General features: G+C 37.1%; 1 protein-coding gene across 1 annotated transcript in view; it reads left to right on the top strand.

The window, feature by feature from the left end:
• fyco1b (FYVE and coiled-coil domain autophagy adaptor 1b) overlaps nt 1-23380 on the top strand; it is a 42794-nt gene extending 19414 nt beyond the window's left edge. Inside the window, exons 11-18 of the mRNA XM_057857929.1 lie at nt 155-322; nt 3539-3679; nt 6813-7021; nt 7099-7234; nt 9747-9854; nt 10237-10447; nt 13492-13601; nt 13674-23380. Coding sequence (XP_057713912.1) covers nt 155-322; nt 3539-3679; nt 6813-7021; nt 7099-7234; nt 9747-9854; nt 10237-10447; nt 13492-13601; nt 13674-13731 — 1141 coding nt within the window. The 3' untranslated portion in view covers nt 13732-23380. The remainder of the gene's footprint in view (nt 1-154; nt 323-3538; nt 3680-6812; nt 7022-7098; nt 7235-9746; nt 9855-10236; nt 10448-13491; nt 13602-13673) is intronic.
• Nucleotides 23381-24441: the final 1061 nt, after the last annotated feature.

The following is a 24441-nucleotide window of genomic DNA, read 5'->3' on the forward strand; positions in this document are numbered from 1 at the left end:
TTGTTTTCAGTCATCACTGTTTAGTTATTCCTCTAGGATTTTCTTTTCATAAATCTAGCGTATACAAACAACATTTGCACGGAAGCCTATTGGGAATTCCTGTAAATAGATTTTTTTATTTGTTGTCACTAATCGACCATTATTTTGCACATAGATGCCAAGAGGAGTTGGATAAGGCTCAGCGGGCGTGTCAGGAGCTGAGGGACACTCTGCGGAGGGTCACCCTGGACAAACAGAATTTTGACCTGAGGACAGCTGCTGAACTTGACGATCTCTACCGCACCAAGGTCAACCTGGAAGAAAGGCTGGTGGAGCTCATCAGGTACCTATAAATCGTTTAATGTGCTTGAAAACTGTACTTCTGTGTACTGTAAAACTTAACTGTGTTCATTCAAAAAAATTGAATGCTTTGTTATATGTAAGGTGGCCATATTTTGATTTCCAAAAAAGAGGACACTCTGCTCGGACTTAAGATACCTAAAATTTACTCAAAGTTCACTCAACAATGCCTTATCACTTTAATATATTTAAAAGTGTACCTCCTTCGTCTGGATATGAAAATTCAGTTTTATTTGTACATTTTTTCTTTGATTTTTTTTTTTTTTTTTGAGACCTCCATATAATCAGTCGGCAACGTCATCATTACGCTGAAATTTTTTCAAAAACTAATAGCTAAATATTTTATGATTATAATTAGAGATGGATCGGGTCCGATCACGTCATTTTCAAAGTATCGAAATCGGCAAAAAAATATCGGCCATGCCTTTTTTTAACATATATATTTTTTTTAATTAAATTGTTTTCTAATTGTATTTACTGTTACAGCCATAATATGTTACACTCATTCAGAGTCTTTAGTGTAGGCTTAAGGTAGAGTTATCAAATTTATCCCAATAACGGCGGTAATTAATTTTTTTATAAATGTATCATGTTAAAATATTTAACGCAATTAATGCATGCGCTGCACGAGACACTAACGCATTGTCGCGCTCCATCTGCAATGGCGCTGTTTTGCCTATATAGAGAGCTAAAAGGCAGCGTAAAATGAGTAGAGTGAATTTTGGCAGCCTTTGGAGCCTTATTTTAATTGGCTAAAGCCTTACAATCCCTCTGCTTTCGATTAGAAATATCATGGGAAGCAATGTGGGGAAGCAAGGTAGAAATTGACCTTTTTCTTAACACCTTATGTTATTTCCCAACGCAGAGAATATATAGCAATTGGTAGCACTGCGCACAGTCATGGTTCCACTTCCCATCATGCATTTGGGCATGGCCTTCAGTATCATTTACTGAAAGCTCAACAAATACACTAGATGGCAATATTTAGTCACAATATACAAAGTCACAAGTCTTTCTATCCGTGGATCCCTCTCACAGAAAGAATGTTAATAATGTAAATGCCATCTTGAGGATTTATTGTCATAATAAACAAATACAGTACTTATGTACTGTATGTTGAATGTATATATTCGTCCGAGTTTTATTCATTTTTTTCTTAATGCATTGCCAAAATGTAAATGATCGGTGAAAATTATCGGGAATGATTGGAATTGAATCGGGAGCAAAAAAAAAAGCAATCGGATCTGGAAATATCGGGATCGGCAGATAATCAAACTAAAACGATTGGGATCGGATCGGGAGCAAAAAAACATGATCGGAACAACCCTAATTATAATGTAGACCTATGGAAATGCAGTCCAGTCAGACAGTAGGCTACGTGACAATTAAAGATTTTTAGAAATTACTATCAATACAATTGTCGTTGACAAATTGTTATTCCCACTCAAGTATTATCCTCATTCAATGTTCTAGAATGCATGCAAACAATGACCGAAATAAGCTGACAAACAATTCAACCAGCTTGTTTCCAAACGCAGCAGTTCAAAACTACATTTCTCATAATGCCTAGGATTTTACAGATCACACCAGTACAAAGCTCCAACAGAAGTCAACAGTTGTCGAAAGGTAAATTTAGCAAGTGTACATACTTATAGCTTGGGAGCTCCTTGTGTGATGAAGGCTTGTTTGGGAATAATGCCTTGACAAAGCCAGTCTATGACTGTGCACGCATGTGCAAATTGGTATCAGAAGTAGAATAAATATATTTTCGACTTAATAACTCTTTTGGGTACATGAGCATTTGATTATACTGTATACCTATTGATCTTAATAAAAGCCTTTAACAACTGGGCAGGCTCTCTGGGAACACATCACAGGCAGCACAGTACCGTAGTATTCTGTGCAGTGTCAGTCAATTTCAACATGGTCATGTGAAAAATAATGAAAACCAGACATTTTCATGAATTTAAAAAAAAAAACAGCACCGGAGGCCACGTACAGGATTTAAAAAGTGGACATGTCCAGGCAAAAGAGGACGTTTTGTCACCCTAGTTGTATGGGCATGTACAGTAATTTGAAAGAAAGTGCACAGATAAATCAAAAAGATCTATGCTCTTAAACAGCAGGCTAATTTTGTTTAGAGCAGGGGTGCTCAAGTCCAGTCCTCGAGAGCCCCTATCCAGCTTGCTTTCCATTTCTCCCTCCTCCAACACACCTGACTCAAATAATCAGGATCATTATCATGCTCCTGCAGAGCTTGCTGATGAGCTGATCATTTGATTTAGGTGTGTTCAAGGAGGAGACATGGAAAACAAGCTGGATAGGGGTTCTCGAGGACCGGACTTGGGCACCCCTGGTTTAGAGCGACTATTTACTAGGCAGTTGAATTAAAGTGGCAACATCGTATCACTTTTACCTATCTAGTAATCGGTTGGAGAAGGGTGTCAGTGTTTGATCATATTGAACATTGACCATGAAAAAGTGCCAGAACTACCACTATTTACAGCATTATTCAACATTTACCATATTTTCAGGAGAATAAGGCAAACTTTTTTTTCAGTTTGGCTGGGCCTGAGACTTAAAATCAGGTGTGACTTCTATGTTGATACACATACTCGAAGCGTGCCCTCTACTTCAAGTTGGTGCAGTTGTTCAAAACTAATCCTGAAGATGAAGACTTGAATAGATTTGGTAGTGATTTGCAAAGAGATCGAGAGTTTGTTTTGTTTATCGTTATTTGAATAACTTATCATATTAACAGATACCTATTTAGCTCTTTGTTGTCAGTTTTATTACAGCTATAATGTATATTTGTGCTAGGTCTCTGATTAAATGAAATGACCTCCCCAAAATTCGACTTATAGTCGGAAAAATATGGTATTCAGATTTTAACAAAATTGCCTCACAGATGGGGGTTGGATTTTATCAGTTTCTTAAAAAAAAAAAAAGATTGATGATGATTGATATGTTTTTATACTTTTCTAGGTGTTTTCATAACATGTAGAAGCACAGTTATCATTTTCCACTCACTTAACTCATTGGCTGCCATTGATGGCAATATATGTCAAATTGATTGGATGTCTACTAGTCGATTGAAATTCACAGCAAAGGAATGGAAAGAGCCACATTCACAGCCAGCCATTTAGTTTCATGTCACACAGGCGCTATGTACTAGAATTTAAAAGTTCTATCTTTATAGGGACAAAGACGTGCTGTGGCAGAAGACAGACGCGCTGGAATTTGAGCAGAAGCTGCGCGATGAGGAGACGGACCGCGACCTCAACTACTGCCTTAGCTGCCACACCCCATTTGGCTGGTGGCTCCGCAAACACAACTGCAGGTCAGACAGATTCCACATCAGTGGCAGACTCCACACACTGTGCATTTGATGTTCAATTAAGCATTAAAGTTAGCCTTTAATGTGCTTAAAAATCCACCAACATTGTCCTTGGGTGAATATGATCTGATGTATATTTAATCATCAAAACATTTAAATAAAACAATGAAAAGCATTTTTCCAATTATAAAAAAACAAAAAACAAAACGACCGCAGAGTATTTATGTTATTGTTTGAAATATATAGTATGTGTTCTGTATACGATCATTTCAAATGTTAAGATCTACAATTTGTATCCTAATAAAAAAATAATTATTAGTTAATATTTAATAAGACAAAATTAATAGGGCTGTCAAAATTATCGCGTTAAAGCGCGGTAATTAATTTTTTAAATTAATCACGTTAAAATATTTGACGCAATTAACGCACGTGTCCCGCTCAGACAGTATTCTGCGTTTTGGTATGTTTTACAGCAAGGTTTTTTATGCTGTGTAACAGCGAACTCTTGTGGTTGCTTTGCGACATGGTTTATTGCTTTCTTGCCAGTTCAATACGGCTGCACGACGTCTCGGGCTGACGCCTACGTTGTAATGTTGTGCTTATATGATCCTTGGACAAGATTTGTCCGTAAGTATGGTTGTTGTAAAGAATGTACATATTATGTTAGTAAGCGAAATGTTATATATTTTGTATGAGACGCTATTTGTTTATGTTTAGTGAACCTGTATAGCGTGCTAAGCTAACGTTGTTGCTAATGCAATGCGTGTGTACTTTTTTTTTGTAGTTTTACTACGGTCTAAAGAGGACAATGGTTTGAGGCCATTTTATTAATAAATCAGATGAAAAAGGAAGAAGTCTGATTATTAAGGCGTCGTTCACTAGCTGTCTAGCTTTGGAAAAAGTAGACGCTTCGGAGTGAGGACAGCATAGACAGATTTAAATGACAGTAGAGTGAAATGCCCACTGCAGTCCTTATGTACCGTATGTTGAATGTATATAGCCATCTTGTGTCTTATCTTTCCATTCCAACAATTTATTTTACAGAATATATATATAATTTACAGAAAAATATGGCATCTTTTATAGATGGTTTGAATTGCGATTAATTGCGATTAATTACGATTAATTAATTTTTAAGCTGTAATTAACTCGATTAAAAAATTTTAATTGTTTGACAGCCCTAAAAATTAATCAAACTTTCATCATAACACAGGGTTCAACTAATAAGTAATAATATAATTGTGTTTTTATTTGTATAGATTAACATATACCATACAATAATTGGCATGTATTACCATAGTGTAAGGTGCTAGTAGAATATTTTATTTTTCAGTGCTTATGAAAACCTACAGAAGCGTATTGCTGTCACCCCAAAAGAAGTCCAGTACCACATGATAGTTAAGACATTTTTACATATTATCATGTAAAAACGTGATAATTATCATGTAAATATATGATAGTACCATGTAAAAATGTGATTTCATGTAGAAACGTGATAACTATCATGTAAAAGTTTGATAACATGTAAAAATGTGATACTTTCATGCAAAACGTGATAATTATCATGTAAAAATGTGATAGTATCATGTAAACGCGTGATTTCACTCATATAAAAATTTGATAACATGTAAAAATCTGACATCATGTAAAAACGTGATACTATGTAAAACTGCAATAATTATCATGTAAAAAATGATGTTATCATGTAAAAACGTGATAATTATGTAAAAATGTGATAATTATCATATAAAAATGTTATAATTATGTACAAATTTGATACTACCATGCAAAAATGTGATAACTATCATGTAAAAATGTGATACTATCATGTAAAAATGTGATACTGTCGTGTAAAAACGTGATACTTATCATGTAAAAATGTGTGATAATTCTCATGTAAAAATGTGATCATTATAGATAGCATCATGTAAAAACGTGATTTAATGTAAAAATGTGATAACGTAAAAAATTGATAACGTAAAAATATGATACTTTCATGCAAAAACGCGATAAATATAATGTAAAAATGTGATAGTATCATGTAAACGCGTGACTTCATGTAAAAACGTGATAATTATCATGTAAAAATTTGATAACATGTATAAATGTAATATCATGTAAAAACGTGATACTATGTAAAACTGCAATAATTATCATGTAAAAAAAAAAATGATGTTATCATGTAAAAACGTGATAATTATGTAAAAATGTGATAGTTATCATATAAAAATGTTATAATTATGTACAAATTTGATACTACCATGCAAAAATGTGATAACTATCATGTAAAAATGTGATACTATCATGTAAAAATGTGAAACTGTCGTGTAAAAACTGGATACTTATCATGTAAAAATGTGTGATAATTCTCATGTAAAAACGTGATCATTATAGATAGTATAATGTAAAAACGTGATTTCATGTAAAAATGTGATAACATGTAAAAATTTGATAACGTAAAAATATGATACTTTTATGCAAAAACGCGATAAATATAATGTAAAAATGTGATAGTATCATGTAAACGTGTGACTTCATGTAAAAACGTGATAATTATCATGTAAAAATTTGATAACATGTAGAAATGTAATATCATGTAAAAACGTGATACTATGTAAAACTGCAATAATTATCATGTAAAAAATGATGTTATCATGTAAAAACATGATAGTTTTAATGTAAAAATGTGATGATTATCATATAAAAATGTTAAAATTATGTACAAATGTTATACTACCATGCAAAAATGCGATAACTATCAAGTAAATTGTAATTTGATAACATGTAAAAATGTGATACTATCATGTAAAAATGTGATACTGTCGTGTAAAAACGTGATAATTATGATTTATTAACATGATATTTATCATGTAAAAACGTGATAATTATCATGTAAAAGCATAATAATTATTCACAAATGCGATACTATCATGTAAAAACACAATAACTATCATGTAAAAATGTGATAACTATCATGTTAAAATGTGATACTGTCATGTAAAAAAAATTTGATACTATCATGTAAAAATGTAATAGTATCATGTAAAAACCTGATAATTATGTAAAACCTGATAATTGTTATGTAAAAACCTGATAACTATCATGTAATAACGTAATACTGGACTGATTCCCACAGATTTTGTGGTCGCCCCTTTTGCCACTATTGCCTGGGAAATGCGACGAGCAACCAGCCGGGAGGCATCAGAGAGCGTTGCTGCCGGGACTGCTCCAAACAGCATGGCACGGAGGCTGAGCACCCCCCACAGGAGGATACTTTCACCAGCATGCCAAGCTCAGCACTGAGCCGTTTGCTGCAGCCTCTGAGAGCCGTGACAGGCGTTTTGGGTAAATGTGGATTCCATTTTTTTTTGTAATAAACGACATACTGTGAAAATATTTTGAATTTGGTGTGTATTTTCCAGAAGCAGGTGAAGGCAACAAATTGGAGGATGGCGTGTTTGACATCATCACAGAGGAGGAAGTGAGCGGTGTCTCAGAGAGTGACTCGTTTGCCACGGCCTGCTCTTCTGGATTTGGACAGCAGGAGGCAGCACAACTGTATGTATCCAATTATTAGCCTTAGTTATTAACTTATGGATTTCCCTTCTCAGAAGCTCACTATTAACAATTTATGAGGAGAAATGAATACAATTAAATTGCAGTTTGAAGGCCTGACCTAATAAATATATATCTATAGTAAGTACTAGGACAACATAAGGCAATTATTCAGAGGGATAATAGCAGAGGTGGGTAGAGTAGCCAAAAACTGTACTCAAGTAAGAGTACTAGTACTTCAAAATAATATTACTTAAGTAAAAGTAAAAGTAGTCACCCAAATACAGTGGGGAGAACAAGTATTTGATACACAGTCAATGGGAAAACCCATTGGCAGTGTATCAAATACTTGTTCTCCCCACCGTATGTACTAAAGTACAAGTAAAAAAGTATTTGGTAAAAAAAAAGAATACTCAATGAGTAACATTATGAGTAACTGCTAAAGATGTTTGATTTTTTTACATTTTTTTTTAAACAATGCAATTTTCTTTCTCAACACAGTTATCTATATAAATTGTTCTTATTACACTGTACTATAACATATTACATAACCACATTAAGCCAAAGAAATATAACAACAACAACAAAACATTGAATTCAGGCGAGGGGAAAAAAAATCTACAGATATCAAGCATTATTCGTCCAACGAGCATGACTGCCCTCTAGTGGAGAGAACTTATTTCCGATTATGAAACTAAAAGAATTATATCTCCGGTTTTATGTGCTCAATCGGTGCCAAATAAAAACTGGGAGTGAGATTAAAATCTGCGCTTTCGAGTCATGTTGATGGTGGAAGTTAGTAAAAAAGTATTTGGTGAAAAGAATACTCAAGTAGTGAGTAACATTGTGAGCAGCTGCTTATGAAGTTTTTTTTTTTTTAATGTTTCTCTCAGCACAATTTTGATTGATATATTTATTAGGGCTGTCAAAATTATCGCGTTAACGGGCGGTAATTAATTTTTTAAATTAATCACGTTAAAATATTTGAGGCAATTAACGCACATGCCTCGCTCAGACGGATTTAAATGACAGTACAGTGAAATGCCCACTTGTTAATTGTGTTTTATGGAGTTTTGCCGCCCTCTGCTGGCGCTTGGGTGCGACTGATTTTATAGGCTTCAGCACCCATGAGCATTGTGTAAGTAATTATTGACATCAACAATGGCGGGCCACTAGTTTATTTTTTGATTAAAATTTTTACAAATTTTATTAAAACGAAAACATTAAGAGGGGTTTAAATATAAAATTTCTATAACTTGTACTAACATTTATCTTTTAAGAACTACAAGTCTTTCTATCCATGGATCGCTTTAACAGAATGTTAATAATGTTAATGCCATCTTGTTGATTTATTGTTATAATAAACAAATACAGTGCTTATGTACCATATGTTGAATGTATATATCCATCTTGTGTCTTATCTTTCCATTCCAACAATAATTTACAGAAAAATATGGCATATTTTATAGATGGTTTGAATTGCGATTAATTACGATTAATTAATTTTTAAGCTGTAATTAACTCGATTAAAAATTTTAATCGTTTGACAGCCCTAATATTTATGTTATTTTTTGAAAATATATTATATTTTTGTTTATTGATATTATTTATATTTGATTGATAGATTTGATTCAATTTTTGAAGAAGAAGACTATAACCTATTACATAACTACATTAAGCCAAATGAAAAAAAAATCATTGAATTCCGGCAAGTGAAAAAATGCTTACAAAAATGAAGCATCATCCGTCCAAAGAGCATGAGTGCCCTCTAATGGAGAAAACATATTTCCTATTACAAATTTTTTTTAAAATCCTATCTCCGGTTTTCCGTGGTCAATCGGTGCCAAACAAAAACTGGGATGGAGGTTAAAATCCGCGCTTTTGAGTCAAGCAGACGGCAGCACGCTATGTCAAATACTTAAAAATTTTTTTACAGTAGTTTAAAGACGCCATGTGATTGAACAAGAGGCCGGTGTGATCATAGAACAGCAAGTTAGAGTCTGATTAGTATATTGGAGTCATGTGATTATTGTGATGGCTCATTGGTGAAATTGGTTGAGCCACTTTTGGCGTCTCTGTCAAAAAAAAAAAAAAAAAAAGTAAAATCAAATATGTACAATAAAGAGGAAAAATGTAAGGACTAGTGTAGCACAAAGTAGCGGAGTAAGAGTAGCGTTTCTTCACAAATCTACTCAAGTAAAAAGTATGGCTTAGTGAAACTACTCTTAGAAGTACATTTTCCTCCAAAACTTACTCAAGTTACTCAAGTAAATATAACGGAGTCAATGGCATGATGTCGCTGGAGTTCTTTGGGAACAGAAAATGTTCTCTTGTCAAATGGTTCCTACAAATTGGAAGCAAACAATTGTCTACAGAGTCTTGAGGATTTAGTTCTAAACGTGCACATTTAGCCGGTACACACATACTGATTAAGAACACATCAAATGATTTATAAAAAGTATGAGAGCTCCAATTTGTCCCTGAATATTGGGACATGTCTGTTTTTCCTCTGCAGAAACAACAGCAGCACTAGTGCAGGAGACGTCTCATCTGAAGACCCCGAGGATCACCCTGGCACTGTGCAGGACGCTGAGATCTGCCTGCTGAAATCGGGCGAACTGACGTAAACTTGACACTTTTTTTTTAACACCTCCTCCTCCTGTTTACATGCTGTCACATGGTTTCCTATGTTTCGGGATATGTTCCATGTCCAAACAGGAAGTGAGAACTGAAGTGAAAAAACTAACTATTTTGCATTAAATGCCATGGCATGGTAAAAAAAACTTTGCAAAGAGAAGTATCTCCTTGCTTGAACTAAAGTAACACTCATTGGGCAAATTTAGTTAACTGATAGAGTTTACAGTGAATTAAAACAAAAAACAGAGTTAAGAACAGTCAAAACAAAAGCAGTGGCATAGCTCAACAGAACCATTCATTTTGTCTGCCTTCATGACTACTGGCACCTGCTCACGTGGTATTTCAATTTTATAATTTGTGCTCTTCAGCTTGGCAGCCCACTTCAAGGTGGATGATATCTCTAGCTTCGGGGACAGCTCTCGGGAGCTCTTCATCAAGTCGAGCTGTTACAGCACTGTACCCATCAGTGCGGGCTGGCCAGGCGCCACTGTCACATGGACATTCACCTCGGAACCCAAAGGCATATCCTTCAGCGTAGTTTTCCGGGAGAGTACGCAGACACCGCTGGAGCAGGCTAAGGTGCATACAAACACACCCATTCACAAAATATACAATATATATTTTGGAAAATCGGGTGCTCAAAAAATATTATGACTAACTGACTGTCAAATTGCTTGTTTACACACATACAGTGGGGCAAATAAGTATTTAGTCAACCACTAATTGTGCAGATTCTCCCACTTGAAAATGTTAGAGACGGGCTGTAATTGTCAACATGTGTGAACCTCAACCATGAGAGACAGAATGTGGTTTTAAAAAAAAACAGAAAATCACATTGTTTGATTTTTAAAGAATTTATTTGCGAATCACGGTGGAAAATAAGTATTTGGTCACTACCAAAAGTTCATCTTAATACTTTGTTATTTACCCTTTGTTGGCAATAACGGAGGCCAAACATTTTCTGTAACTCTTCACAAGCTTTTCACACACTGTTGCTGGTATTTTGGCCCATTCCTCCATGCAGATCTCCTCTAGAGCAGTGATGTTTTGGGGTTGTCATTGGGCAACACGGACTTTCAACTCCCTCCACAGATTTTCTATGGGGTTGAGATATGGAGACTGGCTAGGCCACTCCAGGACCTTGAAATATTCTTACGAAGCCACTCCTTTGTTGCCCTGGCTGTGTGTTTGGGATCATTGTCATGCTGAAAGACCAAGCCACGTCTCATCTTCAATGCCCTTGCTGATGGAAGGAGATTTTCACTCAAAATCTCTCGAAACATTGCCCCATTCATTTTTTCCTTTACACAGATCAGCCGTCCTGGTCTCTTTGCAGAAAAACAACCCCAAAGCATGATGTTCCCACCCCCATGCTTCACAGTTGGTATGGTGTATGGTGTCTTTCGGATGCAATTCAGTATTCACAGAACCTGTGTTTCTACCAAAAAGTTCTATTTTGGTTTCATCTGACCGTAACACATTCTCCCAGTCCTCTTCTGCATCATCCAAATGCTCTCTAGTGAACCGCAGACGGGCCTGGATGTGTACTTTCTTCAGTAGGGGGACACGTCTGGCAGTGTAGGATTTGAGTCCCTGGCTGCACATTGTGTTACTGATAGTAGTCTTTCTTACTGTGGGCCCAGCTCTCTGTAGGTCATTCACTAGGTCCCCCGTGTGGTTCGGGGATTTTTGCTCACTGTTCTTGTTATCATTTTGACGCCACGGGGTATATTGAAAGTCCGTGTTTCCCAACGACAGCCCCAAAACATCACTGCTCTAGAGGAGATCTGCATGGAGGAATGGGCCAAAATACCAGCAACAGTATGTGAAAAGCTTGTGAAGAGTTACAGAAAACGTTTGGCCTCCGTTATTGCCAACAAAGTGTACATAACAAAGTATTGGGATGAACTTTTGGTATTGACCAAATACTTATTTTCCACCATGATTTGCAAATAAATTCTTTAAAAATCAAACAATGTGATTTTCTGTTTTTTTACCCACATTCTGTCTCTCATGGTTGAGGTTTACCCATGTTGACAACTACAGGCCTCTCTTATATTTTCAAGTGGGAGAACTTGCACAATTAGTGGTTGACTAAATACTAATTTGCCCCACTGTATATGGATCTCTTGCGTGCCAGGTGAAACCCATCTAAGCTTGCCAACTCCTTGAAAAATAAGGAAAACCCCCATTGGTAGAGTCGGCGGACCTGATAACAAGTCACTCTTGAATTATTTTTTTTTGTACTCTATATGAAAAATACAATTTAAAATTAATACAGGTAGTCCCCAGGATACGAACGGGTTCCATTCCTAGGCTGGCGATGTAACCCGGATTTCCGCGTAAGTTGGAATTAACCCTTTAAATACCCTGAAATACCCCTTAAACCTCAACATAGCTGTCCAAAAACATGTATTATACGTCATACTAATAAAACAAAGTAAAAAATAAGTGAGGTACGTTGTGTTCAATTCCGTCATATTCAATCAATGTCTGTTCTGAATTTCTAAAAAAATAAAATAAAATAAAAAAATCAATTCGGGCTTCACTCGTGAGCTAGTCACCTTGGTGAGAGAAAAGAGGAGTTGCATGAGCAACAGCATGAGAACAAGGAAGTGGGACCTGACGCCATCAGGAACTGCAGTACGGCGGCGACGCTGCTAGGGTGGTAGGGGATTAGGATCCATTACATGGCAAAAACTAGGTACTGTTTACACGTCTTTTAAAAAAAAAAAAAAAAAAAAAGTCCTGTTCCGTCAGCTCATTGCTCAAAAAGCAGGAGAGGTGCAGGGAATGCGTTTCCCTACATATTCTTGTAAAGCACAATACCAGAATTCGTTCGTTCTAAAAATAAGACACTATTTTAGAATTTCATGATAATACGGGACGGAGCATGTCCCTTGAAAGCTCAATACATGATGCATACTTTTGTTTCTGAATACGGGATGATTGGCAACCCTTAGCGCATCAAGTATGACATTACACACTGATATCAACTATTTTTTTGGTTAAAAAATGTCCTTTTGTTGACCCATTCTTATTTTTACTGTTACTCACAGTGTGGGTTAACTTAACTTAGATCAGCACTGACTTTTTCCACCCATGACAGAACAAAAAGATGCAATTTTCTTATTTCTCTAATGATGAATGGATAACAGTCAACCTCCACTATTTGTATGGCTACCAGTAAAAGACGTTCAATCCAAAAACATTTGTACTGGAGTATGGATTCCACATGATGGTGACATAACCACTTTTTCAAATTCGACTAAGCAATAGACTCACAGAATACTGTGCATCCTTACCCCAGTTCAACATTCACTGCTGGTCAAAAGTATTGGCACCCCTGCAATTCTGTCAGATAATGCTCAATTTCTCTCAGAAAATGATTGCAATTACAAATGCTTTATAGAGTGCCCATTGGCTGCCATGTATGGCACTAGATATCCAATCCCTGTTGACCGGAGAGTGCGAATGAAAACCCCAAAATAGTTATAAAACATATATAGTAAAATAAATAAACAGAAAAACAGTTTGAGTCAAATATTATTTTTCCCTTTAATCCATACATTTCTGTTTTGAAATTTTCGGAAGTAGTATAATGTCTCTCCCTTTTTTGTCAGGTCTTGATTCCGCTGACGCGCTGCAATTCTCACAAGGAGACAATAAGGGGTGAAATGAAAGTCCGTAAAGCAGGAGAATACGTACTTATCTTTGATAACTCCTTTTCGAGGTTAGTCCTCATTTTTTTGAATGAATTGTTTTTTTTCCCCCACAAAGCTTATGACATGCCTTTATCATTTAGGTTCATCTCCAAGCGAGTGATGTATCATCTGGCTGTGGATGTGGATAACCTCCCATGAAAGGAAATGCATGTCAAACAGGTTTCCGTCAATGCTGTCTGGAGCGTATGGTAACTTGAAGCAGAGTCTATTTGACACATGAAAGCTCAGTAAAATGTGAGGGCACTTTAGGAACATCATTGACTAAGGCACATAGAAGGATGTAATCGTAGGCCACAGGGGAAATACATTGTATTTGTTATTAATCCACTGAATTAGAGCATGTATTTTTATATCAGTGGTAGAATTAAGCTTAAGGACACTCAGTGGGACAAATTTGTGACTAGAATCCACGCAAGATCATTAAGAAAAAAAAACTAGCAAAACAGTGGCTTCAATTACTTGTAGACAATATTCGGGTTAAGTAGTCAGTGTTCAGTATTTTTTTAGACATTTGGAATAATCTCTACATTTTTTTTTTTGCTCATCTTGTTGTAAATCTCGTTACTCATCCTCACACCTAAAGCATTGTGTGAAGGTTTTTTCTTTTTTTTCTTGCCATGTACTCTTTTAGACAGCAACAAGTACTCCGTGTACTCAAGACCAAGAATTCTTATTAATGTAGCATACACAGAAGCTCCTTTCAAAGAGGCTACATGGCCAGATGTTCCCTTCAGAAAAGGTTTAACTCAGGGGGAGTAATCAGGTTAAAAAAATAAATAAATAAATGAATATGAGCATATTCTTACTTAAGCTATTACAATAGGAAATATGCCCAAAGATACTGGAGAACATTTCCCACTATGTATCGGGATCCATCAGAGTTAAGTGAACGCAATTCAGTATTGCCTGAAATTCCTGTTATCATCTTTATTGTTCCATAAAAAAATAATATGATGGTAACACTAGGGAAATGTATTTGTTGTCAAATCAACATTGTTCATCACATTGATGCAATAAGCTTACTTGTTTGATTGAAATTACTAACATAAGATGTGGAATTGGTATTTTTGATGTAACATAATTGTGTTATAAGCCTTTATTGGAGAAGCACTCACTATTTATATCCTAAACATGTTTTCTTAATGTATGCATTTCTTTATGGTTGCCTTTTATTAATGTCGACAGTGATTACAAATGGGATTGTTGTGATGCAATCATGATTACCCATAAATGTGCTTGATTTTCTCCTTTAAAACTATGACCATTCACCTCAAGTCGGTTATAATTTTAATGCTTGGTAATGTTCAGAATGTGTACTTTCTGTAACTCAAATGTTAAAAAATGAAGGGTTGAAAAAGAAAATAGGGTGTCAAAATGTGCTTTAATTTTATGATATTTTAAACTTGAGATAACACTTAAAGTATGATTAAGAAAGTCTCGGTAGAATATAATGTATGAATGTGATGTATAATGTAAAATCAGTCATGGTTTGAGGAAACAGGGCATTTTGACAGTGACCGATCACATTTTTTCCACCCTTAGTCACTTATGGGTGGTCGACTGTTTTGGCTATTAATGAGGACAGTGTGTTTCATTGGGCTTCATTCATTATGAAACCACTTTGTGGTGCTGTTTTTTTTTTCTTCCGCTTCTTCGTCTGTCCACATATTGCATATTTATTGATCTGTGGAAAGTTGGGTTAGTCTCATGTGTCATTCAGTGAAGCTAATAATAGATGATGATCCCTTTATGCAGCAATGCTACGCTGCAGTGAGAATGTTAAAATGTGAATACTAAAATCCAAAATAGTCAGTTACTCCTATTAAGTAAAGCAGGTGGATCAGCATTTAGTTGGCAGGGCTGCAGCACATGCTTTAAATTCCCCGAATAGGCTTTGACACGAGTCTGATCCGATCAGGGGTGAATCCCGCAGGTAAGGGCTATTCTTATAAATCCCTGGCTGCAATCAAGCATAATGAATGACTTGATACTTGAGTATTTTTTGGGGGGAGGGTCAAAGTTAGTAAACCTTTCATGTCCAGGAATCAACTTGAAGTCACCATGCTCATTTGCAACCACTAGGAGGGAATACAACTTAAAGCAACACTAGGTACCTTTTCAGTTTTGGTCGATTTTAGCGACACCGGTGGACAAAAATGGTAGTTTTTTGTTTTAAAGTGCCTGTGACACAAAAAAGCATGTTCATTTCATAATACACGCGGTGCTTTATGCTCCTGAATGAATTGGACGACTTGGATGTGTGGGGAAGCGATCGCTATATTTATTTAGTTTTTTTTAATCCCGCGCCATGAAAATGAGTGACTTCTGGCAACCGTCTTGAGTTGAGAAAGAGGGCGTTGTGACGTGAACGGAGGAAGGAGTCCTCTTCACTATACAGCCGTACTGTTGTATGAGAAGGACTAAGGATTCAGCTGATTTTGCGGATTAATACGTTTATTTTTCGCATCATGACAGCCAAGCGGCTGCAGAAAAATCTTGCTGTAACGAGGGAGAGGCGTGTGCGCCTGTTTGGGGTTTCAAAAGGTTACCATTCACCGGTGGATATTGGCCAAAACAAGCCCTACTACTGTTGGACCATGAATTACGAGGAAGTGAGTAAACATCGTGTTTTGTATTATGTCAAATACTGGGATCATTTTAATATGTAGGTGGCTAGCATTTTGTGGCTTACATGCTCTTTGTCCCCTCGGCCGACTACCAGCGGCTTGTCGAACATCCCCCCGCCGGGAGAGCACTATACTCGGCTTATTCCCCTCTTCATGTGCCCGGTGTTCTGTCAAATTTTCCGAACGATCAGAAATTGCAACTTTGTGTTAAAAATAGCCACGAATACAGCGATTAAAAAGTAAACACTACAAACTTTCTTTAAATAAAGGACTACTTACGTTTGATCATGGATTGGCATGTACTGTAAAAAGCTCTCCTCATACACATTAGCTGCACATGTTAGCTGCACAACAACTGCAGCCGCCCTCCTCCACCGAGTGTCTCGCTGTTTACGACTTCGCCGTGTAGTAAAGCATTATTTTGCCATATTCGTGTTGACCAATTGGCAGCTACATGCTCCTCAGACGTCGGCCGGTTTGTTCGGTGGTAATTGTCCAGCTGCTTCCCCGGCGAGCTCTCCTGTCGGTAGTACCAGAGGAACGAGCTGTAAATTGCTCTCCGCCGGGCGGTTTGCCAAGCGTCTAAGACAGTCGAAAACTCAGTCATCATGTGAAATGATCCGGGCTAGTTAGGTGTGAATTTCCGCTTCAAAGACTTTGAAACATCACTCGGTTCGGGTTAACATGTCGGCTAGCTGTCACGCCTCTTGGATTGTTTACATTCTCCGAAGCCGGGGAAGGGAAATGACATAAGCCCAATTTAGTTGGCATAAAATATCATTCGGGAGGTGCGACAGTAAAGGTGAAGTCGACAGTTTTGACCATTGTGGAGTAATTTTACCATGTCGTCTTGAATAAATGCATTTTTATTATTTCACATTCCATTTAGCACATTTTCACATAATAATCCTATTTAAGACTTTTTTTCTCCTGTCGTAAGCACTTTTAAAGTAAAGTAAATTAGCATGTCGCCTAGCTCTCACGCCTCCTGTTTTGTTTACGCTCTTTCCTCCGTCTCCGAAGGGAAATGACAAAAGCCGGACTATCTCTGGTGGCATAAAATACCGTTCGAGAGGTTTACGAAGTCGGCAATTTTGACCATTATGCAGTAATTTAGCCCAGTCGTACTGAATAAATGCTTTTTTTTTTTTTTATATATTTCATAATCCATTTTGCACACATTTATTAGTCATGACCATACCATGTATTTAGCAATTAAGGAAAATACTTCTGAATATTCCCCCTCAATGGGCTGAAATCTTAAATCAGCTGAAATCGTTACTCTGCCAACGTCATCACCCAGATGGAGGCGCTAGAGCGCTATAATGACAGGCGAGGCTAAACAGCAGATTAAAAGACTAATTTCTCGTCATCTACGCATTGCCAAATTGTTGTATATAGTTGAATCGTCTCAAAATATGATTTTAATTCACATGATAATGCTATTTAAGCATTTTTTATCGTGTCACAGGCACTTTTAAGTAAGAGTGCATTTCCTATGAGCACCAGCGCACAACCCCATGGTGTTGTAAATTCATCAATCAATCAAAAATCAATCTCCTGGTCATAATTGTAATATAATACAATTAGTAATAAGGTAATGTATCAAGTTGTGGCTAAACATAGCATATGACGGTTAGCAATACGTATGGCTAACCCCCCCACCCCAACCGAACTCGTCAGCGCTGATGAGTTCATTTAAGGGGGGGGTCACAGCAGAGAGCGAAAGTCAGGCCAATGTTTATTCTGTATATTCTAGTAGCCTCCCTTTTTTTCCTCTTCAGACAAAACTTTTTGCCTCTTTGTTGCTCTGCCATCCTTGCAGAATCGCATTGACCTCCATCTTTTTAATGAATGGGGAAAGGGGGAAGTGATGTTTGCTGCAAAGCAGTCAGCACTTTTGTAGTTTTTTTTTTGTGTGTGGCAGAGTTCCTGCAACCTCCTCAAAGTTAATAAGTGCCGGTAAAAGCGATACAGACAGACCCTTTCAAGATGTAAAAGAGGTGTCATTCAACTAGGTGTCAGTTGACATATTATCACAAATGTTATGAAAATATAAAGGTTAAAAGGTTACCTAGTGTTGCAAGGTTCAGTTGGTTCATGGACCCAAAACTGATCAACTTTTCATCCTAAATCTAAAATCATTTAATCAAGCGGTTGTCTTTTGTCCTAGAGGAAAGGTGCCAAACTCGAGGCCCAGGGTCAGATCTGACCCAGCACATTATTTTGTGTGGCCCGCGAAAGTAAACTATGCAGATCAAAATACTGTTTCTCGCTACAATAAAAAAGAATCAAATTTCTGTAGCCCTTGATGAAAGATTGAGAACTACAGAAATTGGAGAATAGTCAGTTTTTTTCTTTATAAAATTAATGATTAAATAAACTTTTTTTAAATTAAAAAAAAACAAAAAACATAATATTTACTGTCATTGATATTTTTTTAATTAAAAAAAACACTTATTGAAAAGAGAATATTTGCAATTTACATAGTAATTTTTTACTGCTTTTTCCTTTTTTTTTTTAAATACAGAAAAAAAACCTTTTGGGGGGGATTTTGAATGCATGTAGTTTTAAAACACAGAGAATATCGGCTATTAAGAATTTAGTATAAATTAAATAGTATATGCAACATATTAGCAGAGGTGCACCAATTAATCGATTAATCGACAACTAATCAATTAACAAATGAATCGACACCTATTTTGATAACCGATTAATTGTGTAGAATCTTCTTCACCTTTAACGTGTCTAAATTCTTTGAAATTATAACATAAATATAACATCAGTTGTAAATATTATCAGATTTCCTCATTATATTTTTGTCAAGTCAAAGTAGGACATGATCAAAAATATGCTTTTACTTTGGAAGACAACAATTCACATTTCTGCCAATTTTTTGACTTATTACTGTCTATACTACCTTCTTAATAAGGCTGCAACAACTAATCAATTAAATTGATTAATAAATAAGTTGCCAACGAATTTGATCATCGGTATTGTAGACTACAGTTAAGTCAGGAAGCTGTAATAAAGTATTGTTTTTGAAAGAAATAGTCATCCAGTTTGTCCTCATTGCTACTTACAACATGCCGAAAACAACTTTAAGTTAAGTTTTGGAGGTAAATTAATATAGTGACATTTATCCAATAATTTATTAATCATTAATTAGTTGTCCGATTAATCAATTATGAAAATAATCGTCAGTTGCAGCCCATAATATATAAATATACAGTGCTGCTCGAAAGTTTGTGAACCCCACAGCGATGGTCAGATTTTTTGTAAAAAAAACTAAAATAACCTTATTAAATGTTAAGTTATACCCAAATCCACAATACTGACATTCCAAATAATGGACTGAAACAAAAGAAATAGTTATATTGTCATTCTTTATTTAACAAAAGTGGTTGATTTAAGAAAAACTCAGATATCATGTGTGCAAAAGTATGTGAACCCCTTCAGTTAATAGGATATTGCGCCTCCTTTTGCAGAGATTACCTCAACCAAACGGTTTCTGTAGTGACTAATCAGCCTCTCACATCTACTTTGGGGGATTTTTGCCCATTCTTCCTTGCAGAACGCAGTCAGTTGAGAGAGGTTTGATGGGCGTCTGGCATGAACTGCTCGCTTCAGGTCCCGCCACAGCATTTCAATGGGATTTAGGTCAGGACTTTGACTGGGCCAGTCCAGAACACGAATCTTCTTCTTTTTCAGCCATTCCTTGGTTGTATTGCTGGAATGCTTTGGATCATTATCATGTTGCATGATCCACCTTCTGCCAAGCTTTAACTTCAAAACAGATGGCGTCAGGTTATGTTCTAGGATTTGACAATATTCCTCAGAATTCATGATTCCCTGGACTATGTGGAGTTGTCCAGGTCCTGAGGATGAAAAGCAAGCCCAGATCTTGACATTCCCACCTCCATGCTTCACTGTTGGGAGAAGGTTCTTTTGGTGGTATGCAGTGTTGACTTTTCGCCAGACATGGCGGTTTTGGTTGTGACCAAACAGTTCAATTTTGCACCTACATCAGTTGATGAAAACTCTTTTTAATTTAGTCTCGACAACACAACTGTTAAAAAAACAAAAAAAAACTACTGAATTGATTGATTAGGAAATCAGGTTGAAATAATAGAAAATTCCAAAATGTTGAGGGGGTTCACAAACTTTTGAGCAGCACTGTATATTAGGATTAGAATTTAGAATAAAAGAATTTAGGTCAACATCGCCTAAAATAGTTGTCGATTTCGTTGCTAAGAGATTAGTTGATGATTAGTTAATGAATCGTGGCAGCACTACTTGGCCGATATAATAGCCCTCCGAAGGAAACCATCAATACAAATGTGGCCTCTGACAATGATGAGTTTGACCTAGAGAAAGTCCCTTTCAAAGCACCTGGCAGACCATCCAAACCACGCTAGCGTCTATGAATTCCAGTCAAGACGCAGGACTTGACCCATCTCAGGGTTAGAAGGGCTATTAGATCTTTGGTGATAAGGTAATTAGTAGGAATTAGCACTGTTATCAAACGCCGTGAAATCCAAAAGATAAAGCTGTCATGCAAGCCATTGTTGCCACAGAGGAAAATAGGACTCAAGGGGTAGGCAGGTAGGTAGGCTGGCTGATACTTGATCATAAATCAAATGAAATGGATTATGCCAGAAATTGGAACACTAATTGACCACCATACATGCTATTTTGGGCTTGAGGCATTCTTGACTACAAGGGAGACCCAAGGATTGGTAGGTAGCAGTGGCGGATGATGGTTTTTCAATTAGGGGAAGCTCAAAGTGTGTCCACCTGTGAGTGCTTTGTGACAGTGGAGGGGCTCAGCGGCACCCACTGCTTGGCAGGGAAAGAAACTACAGGGCCAGAAGTCAAGTCTCCAAACACAAGCAGCTACAAAACAAAGAGAGATTAATGTACATCTCAGAAGCTAATCATGTAGCTACAGTGGGGCAAATAAGTATTTAGTCAATCACTAATTGTGCAAGTTCTCCCACTTGGAATTATTAGAGAGGCCTGTAATTGTCAACATGGGTAAACCTCACTCATGAGAGACAGAATGTGGAAAAAAAACAGAAAATCACATTGTTTGATTTTTAAAGAATTTATTTGCAAATCATGGTGGAAAATAAGTATTTGGTCAATACCAAAAGTTCATCTCAATACTTTGTTATGTACCCTTTGTTGGCGATAACGGAGGCCAAACGTTTTCTTTAACTCTTCACAAGCTTTTCACACACTGTTGCTGGTATTTTGGCCCATTCCTCCATTGAGATCTCCTCTAGAGCAGTGATGTTTTGGGGCTGTCGTTGGGCAACACGGACTTTCACCTCCCTCCACAGATTTTCTATGGGGTTGAGATGTGGAGACTGGCTAGGTCACTCCAGGACCTTGAAATGCTTCTTACGAAGCCACTCCTTTGTTGCCCTGGCTGTGTGTTTGGGATCATTGTCATGCTGAAAGACCCAGCCACGTCTCATCTTCAATGCCCTTGCTGATGGAAGGAGATTTTCTCTCAAAATCTCTCGATACATGGCCCCATTCATTCTTTCCTTTACACAGATCAGTCGTCCTGGTCCCTTTGCAGAAAAACAGCCCCAAAGCATGATGTTTCCACCCCCATGCTTCACAGTGGGTATGGTGTTCTTCGGATGCAATTCAGTATTCTTTCTCCTCCAAACACGAGAACCTGTTTTCTACAAAAAAAAAAGTTCTATTCTGGTTTTATCTGACCATAACACATTCTCCCAGTCCTCTTCTGGATCATCCAAATGCTTTCTAGCGAACCACAGACGGGCCTGGACATGTAATTTCTTCAGGAGGGGGACACGTCTGGCAGTGCAGGATTTGAGTCCCTGGCGGCGCATTGTGTTACTGATAGTAGCCTTTGTTACTGTGGTCCCAGCTCTCTGTAGGTCATTCACTAGGTCCCCCCGTGTGGTTCTGGGATTTTTGCTCACCGTTCTTGTTATCATTTTGACGCCACGGGGTGAGATCTTGCATGGAGCCCCAGATCGAGGGAGATTATCAGTGGTCTTGTATGTCTTCCATTTGCTCCCACAGTTGATTTGTTTACACCAAGTGTTTTACCTATTGCAGATTCAGTCTTCCCAGCCTGGTGCAGATCTACAATTTTGTCTCAGGTGTCTTTCGGAAGCTCTTTGGTCTTGGCCATAGTGGAGTTTGGAGTGTGACTGAATGAGGTTGTGGACAGATGTCTTTTATATCGATAATGAGTTAAAACAGGTGCCATTAATACAGGTAACAAATGGAGCCTCGTTAGACCTCGTTAGAAGAAGTTAGACCTCTTTGACAACCAGAAATCTTGCTCGTTTGTTGGTGACCAAATACTTATTTTCCACTTTAATTTTTTTCCACATTCTGTCTCTCATGGTTGAGGTTTTCCCATGTTGACAATTACAGGCCTCTCTAATCTTTTCAAGTAGGAGAACTTGCACAATTGGTGGTTAACTAAATACTTATTTGCCCCACTGTAGGTGTGTTAATGATAGGTAGCAATAAGAATTTAGAGAATTTTCAAACCCAATTTTGGATTGGTCACATTTCTTATTAGGGACGTACAAGATTGTAACAATAGTTAAGGAGGAGGATTGCATGATGGGAAGCGCAGTAGTATGAGCATCCTTGGATCTTTTGTTGGTTGGTGTTTGTACTACGGAGTTAGTTTGGAAGATTCGTATTTTAACTAGAAATAATCATAAAGGGGTATCCTGGAATGGTGGGAGAAGGAAGTTGGTATCTACTTTGTAGATACCTACTGCATAATGTGCTTTTAATGTGCATATATAATGTGCAACAATCCTCAAATCTCATTATGTTCAGATACCTTTATTCCATGCCTGTAACATTTTTTGTAACAGAATTTATCTCTGTATACTGCCAAATCGATGAAACTTGACTTGGAAAAATGTAAATATTCTATTTAAGAGAATAATGAGTGGTCAAAAGAAGTTTAATTTTGTCATTGTACCACATTTACGCGTATGTGACAGCTGAAAACGGCACATTTTCTTACTCTTCCATGGTACCACATGTAGTGGTAGTTTACAGAGGCCATAGCAATCATTGTTTACTGGACTGTATTGAAATGTTTACAAGCTCGACATTTATTGTAGAATGGATTAATAAAAAGACTTTATGTGTACAGGTGTGATTTATGTATGTACAGTCGTTACAAGCCTTTTCACTTGACATACAGATCAAGCAATGGACCTATTGACTTGCACCAGACACTCCGGATTGTGCATCGTTTGTTTTCCAGCTTTTCTATTCCATGGTGTGTTTTTGCTTTGTATATTGCGTGTGTGTAATGTGTTGTTTTAGCTAGGTGTCAGTCTAACAGAGACTGCTGCCGTTCCTCAAGGTTAATGTTCTCATTGCAAATCATGTCACAATCACCCGTCCGCGACCGCGCTCTGTTCTCCTTTCCTTCCGTCTCCTCCGTGCGTGTGCGTATGTGTGTGCGCTGCATGCTAATGCTGGTGCTCCATTTGCAGACTGGCCTGTTCGCACATGCACACATGATGTTAAAACCCTTGACCGAATGTACTTAATGTACATTTATTTTAATATACTGTATTATCTTTAACTATTAAGTCATAGAGTATATCAAACGCCAACAGAATGTGACAGCCGATGCTGACCAAAAATGACGTAATGTCCAGGAAATAAAATCTTGCCAGCCGCCCTCCCCGCACAGAAAACGCCGAGATGCCAACCCAGGATAAATCAAGCCACTTTTATACATACAACCCGGTTTATTCCTGGGACATTTCCTCATGTGTGAAAGCCATGACATGGCTAAATCCGCCACATCTTACACGGGAATCTACCGGGATATACTATGTCTGAAATGGGCTAAAGACAACTCGTGCTTCATTCAACCGTCTAGTAACATGCCCCTTCGCATCCTCAGTAACGGTAACGGCGTTGCAAAGATGGGAAAAATAATTAATTAGAGCACTCACGACTGAAAAATATACTATACTATACTATTCTATACTATACTATATACATTACTAACACTGGCTATAAATAAGGATTCCAAACTTTTTTTGTTTTCCGCAAAAAGGCTTCAGCTATCAATTATTTTAGTAGTCGATTAATCGATGAACTAATTAGTTCAAATAATCGAGTAATCGGATGAGGAACATAAAAAAATACAATCCCTGAGCTGACCCTCAAACGGTATGACAAA

This window comes from Corythoichthys intestinalis, chromosome 14 (assembly GCF_030265065.1).
Source record: "Corythoichthys intestinalis isolate RoL2023-P3 chromosome 14, ASM3026506v1, whole genome shotgun sequence".
Taxonomy (NCBI): Eukaryota; Metazoa; Chordata; class Actinopteri; order Syngnathiformes; family Syngnathidae; genus Corythoichthys; species Corythoichthys intestinalis.